The 3592-nt window shown below is 33.9% G+C and overlaps 1 protein-coding gene across 1 annotated transcript; it reads left to right on the top strand.

Moving 5' to 3' along the window:
* The first annotated feature begins 932 nt into the window (after positions 1-932).
* On the top strand, positions 933-2623 carry GJE1 (gap junction protein epsilon 1). Its single transcript, XM_020972458.2, has 2 exons — positions 933-1118; positions 2125-2623. The coding sequence occupies exons 1-2, from the start codon at positions 993-995 to the stop codon at positions 2515-2517; spliced, it is 519 nt and encodes a 172-aa protein (XP_020828117.2). The 5' UTR covers positions 933-992; the 3' UTR covers positions 2518-2623.
* The last annotated feature ends 969 nt before the right edge of the window (positions 2624-3592 follow it).

Below are 3592 nucleotides of genomic sequence, written 5' to 3'. Positions count from 1 at the left end.
AGAAGCACAAAATTATGATGATCAACTGTGAATGACTTGGCTATTCTCAGCAATATAGTGATTCAAGATAATTCCAAAGGACTCATGATGAAAAATGCTATCCTCTTCCAGAGGAAGAACTGATGGAGTTTAATGCAGATCAAAGCATACTTATTTTTTACCTTCTTTAATTTTCTTGTGTATGTGTGGGGTTTTTTTTGTCTGTGATATCTTTTACAACACGACTAATATGGAACTACGTTTAGCATGACTGCACATGTATAACTTATATGAAATTGCTTGCCTTCTTAATGAGGGGGAGAGGAAGAGGGAGGAAAATAATTTAATTTAGAAGTCAAAAAATTTTAAAAACAAATGTTAAAACTTTTTACATGGAATTGGAAAAAAAACACTAGAAACAAAAAAGTACAAAATTAGTCGCTAATACCAAGTAACACCAGCTGCACATTATTTGGCCATTTAGTTAGGAAAGCCTTAAAGTACTACATAAATATCAATTATTACTAGTAGTAGTACTTACTTAAAAATGGCAACATACATATTTATGAGTTTAATGAAGATTCAAAAAATGCAAATAGATTCATTTGATTACTTAGACATTCTAGATGAACTAACATTCATAAAATTCATAAAAAGGACTATAAAGCTAGTGAATATCACCTTAAATCAAAACTTTTAAAATAATTTTCCAATTGCACTATTAAAAAGAAAGTATTCCTTGTGTTATTGTTACTATAAATATTTCAAGGATTAAGTGAACAAATCTTTTAACAATGTATCTTGAGGGTTGGACTAAATGATAGACTCTAAGGTCATTTCTAGCTCTATGATTTTATGACGTATTGATTTGAGATAGCTCCAACAAATTACTCATGGAAATATTATGTGTTTTCCTTTTTTGCCTGTCAAATGACATTTCATTATAACTGTCACAGCTCAGACCTCCTACAGTGATCGGTCAGTTCCACACCCTTTTCTTTGGCTCAGTTCGAATGTTCTTCCTCGGGGTATTGGGCTTTGCAGTCTATGGGAATGAAGCCTTGCATTTTAGCTGCGATCCAGACAAGAGGGAAATAAATCTCTTCTGTTACAACCAGTTCAGGCCAATAACTCCACAGGTAAATATTTTATTTTTTAAAAAAGAAAGAAAAGTTATCTTATTCAGAAGTCTGCAGTGACAAAAAAAAGTAGAGAAATAATGGTATTGCCTAGATAATTCCAGAAAAATGTATTTTAGCTTAAATTATCTCTGAAATGAGGGAGTTGGCTATCCATGTTGCCTTTTAGCTCTACATTCTTTGGATCTTATAATCTTCATGTTTCAGAGAAAGATAAGTTGGGAAGAAAACTCAATTGTTTAGGTCAGGGCTTCTTAAACTTTTTCTACTCCCCAACCACTTTTCCTGTTTCAGCAGTGTTCATTGGTGTTGCATGGCCTGAGGGCATGCGCAGTGCAAAGTGTACCTGCTTTGTGTTCAGAACCAAGGTTGCAGTGAAGTTGCCCAATGCAACATGGGCAAGTGCTGCCAGAAACTCTGTGGATTCCTTATGCGTTAGATTTTGAATTAATTTTTCGTCATTGCGAGTTCAGAAACCTTTTACTGTTGCCAAGTGGGGTAGTGACCCACAGTTTAAGAAGTGCTGAATTTTAGGTAATGTACTTATTTCTCAACTTTATTTTAGACATCTGGGCTATATTAATAAAGAGAAAATAAAATAGTTACTTAAAGAACACTATGCGCCATTAGTTGTAAATTGGGGTAAAATAAGTGAATAAAATTGTAAATACATCTTTCAATTTTAACAAATTTTAAATATTTTGTTATTTAAGAATGAATTGAAAATATATTGTTTCACTAACTTAATTAAAATATTGAAATATTCTAGAATAAGTGCACATCTATATTAGTAGAACTTTCCTTAATGGGAGTTCCCTATACTAATAAAATCCAGGTCCAAATCCCTTCAGTAAAAGTATTTTTATAGTTGACAATGTAAGTTTTGAAAGAAAAGCTAAAGTTAAGCTCCTGAGAGTACTAATGCAAGTTTGTTTGTTTGTTTGTTTGTTTGTTTTAACAGACATATGGATGAAATTATTTGACTAATGTTTCTGCCATTCTTTAGGTATTCTGGGCATTACAGCTAGTGACTGTACTGGTTCCTGGAGCTGTTTTCCATCTTTATGCTGCATGTAAAAGCATTGATCAAGAAAGCATACTTCAGAGACCCATCTACACTGTCTTTTATATCCTCTCTGCCTTACTGAGAATAATCCTCGAGGTGATAGCCTTTTGGCTTCAAAGTCATCTTTTTGGTTTCCAAGTAAAATCTCTTTATCATTGTGATGCCAGTTCTCTTGAAAAAAGATTGGGCATCATAAGATGCCTGGTCCCAGAACATTTTGAAAAGACCATATTCCTCATTGCTATGTACACATTTACAGCAGTCACGGTGGCATTGGGAGCTGCAGAAGTTTTTGAGATCTTATGTAGAAGGTTAAGCTTTTTAAGTGGGTAGTGGCTGTCGTTTATCTGTTACTCTGGGGTTCATCCACTTCATTTATTTTTGATTGCATTCAATGAAAGCTTAAATTAAAAGGGTTTAGTTTGGTCTTATTTTGTTCTTAAAGCATAGGCCACCTTCTCTGGAGTTCTCTTGAGATGCCTGTTGTTTAAAAGCTACTGTTGGTATAGTTCTAATGGAAGATACACTATAGAACACTGATATAGCACTTCTCTAGCAAAAAATGTGGTTTAATTTTGTATGTAGCCCTTTACTCCATGATCATTTGGGTATGTAATTATTATCTCTGAAAAATATCTTTCATAGAATGTTAGGGTCAGACCAGATTTCTAGTCCAACCCTTATCTGAAAAGGATAGCCCTCAACTCATTTTACTCTGTCCCCTAAAGTAAAGTCACGATCTTATACAGCAGCCCACACCATAGCATCCAGGTAAAAGTTAACTTTAAGTCATGACAACCATGGAACAATTAATAAATAGGATATTCTATAGTTTGATTAGAAAGTTGAAGAAAGGAAGCTAGTAATTTAGATGCATGTATTCTATTCATTCCTGTCATTGCACTGATATTTAATGAGAACAAAGATGAAAGTAATCACTAGATGGAGTAAATATCCCCATAAGATGATTTCCACTAAATGGAAGATTTTAATGCATGTTTGTCTGCTATAGTTGAAGCTTTAATGACACTTTCTCAAAATATAATGATTAATATGATATAAATTCTGACTATAGAGAAGATTCTCTTCCAAAGATACTTTATAGCCGGCCCCCAGAGGCAGGAAATCTCAGGGCTTCTTTTTCTGGAATTATGAAACAGTTAACAGACAGCCAATGTCACTGACTTTTCATCAGGAGTGGGCCTCAGGGATAGATACAGTCTGGCTATTGGTGTTTATTTGGGAGGAGTTTAATAAAAACTTGAATTCACAATACAAAGATACTCTGATATTCCCTCATCATAATGAGTTAAGGTTCAAGATGGGGTCAAGGCAACAGAGCACCATGGGGTGAAAAAGGGCTTACAGCTGGTCTAGATGATGTATTCATTTATCAATATTATTTTGT

The sequence above is a fragment of the Phascolarctos cinereus genome, unplaced genomic scaffold (genome assembly GCF_003287225.1).
Source record: "Phascolarctos cinereus isolate Bilbo 61053 unplaced genomic scaffold, phaCin_HiC Scaffold_5;HRSCAF=322, whole genome shotgun sequence".
Lineage (NCBI taxonomy): Eukaryota > Metazoa > Chordata > Mammalia > Diprotodontia > Phascolarctidae > Phascolarctos > Phascolarctos cinereus.
This window is presented reverse-complemented; position numbering and strand designations above follow the sequence as displayed.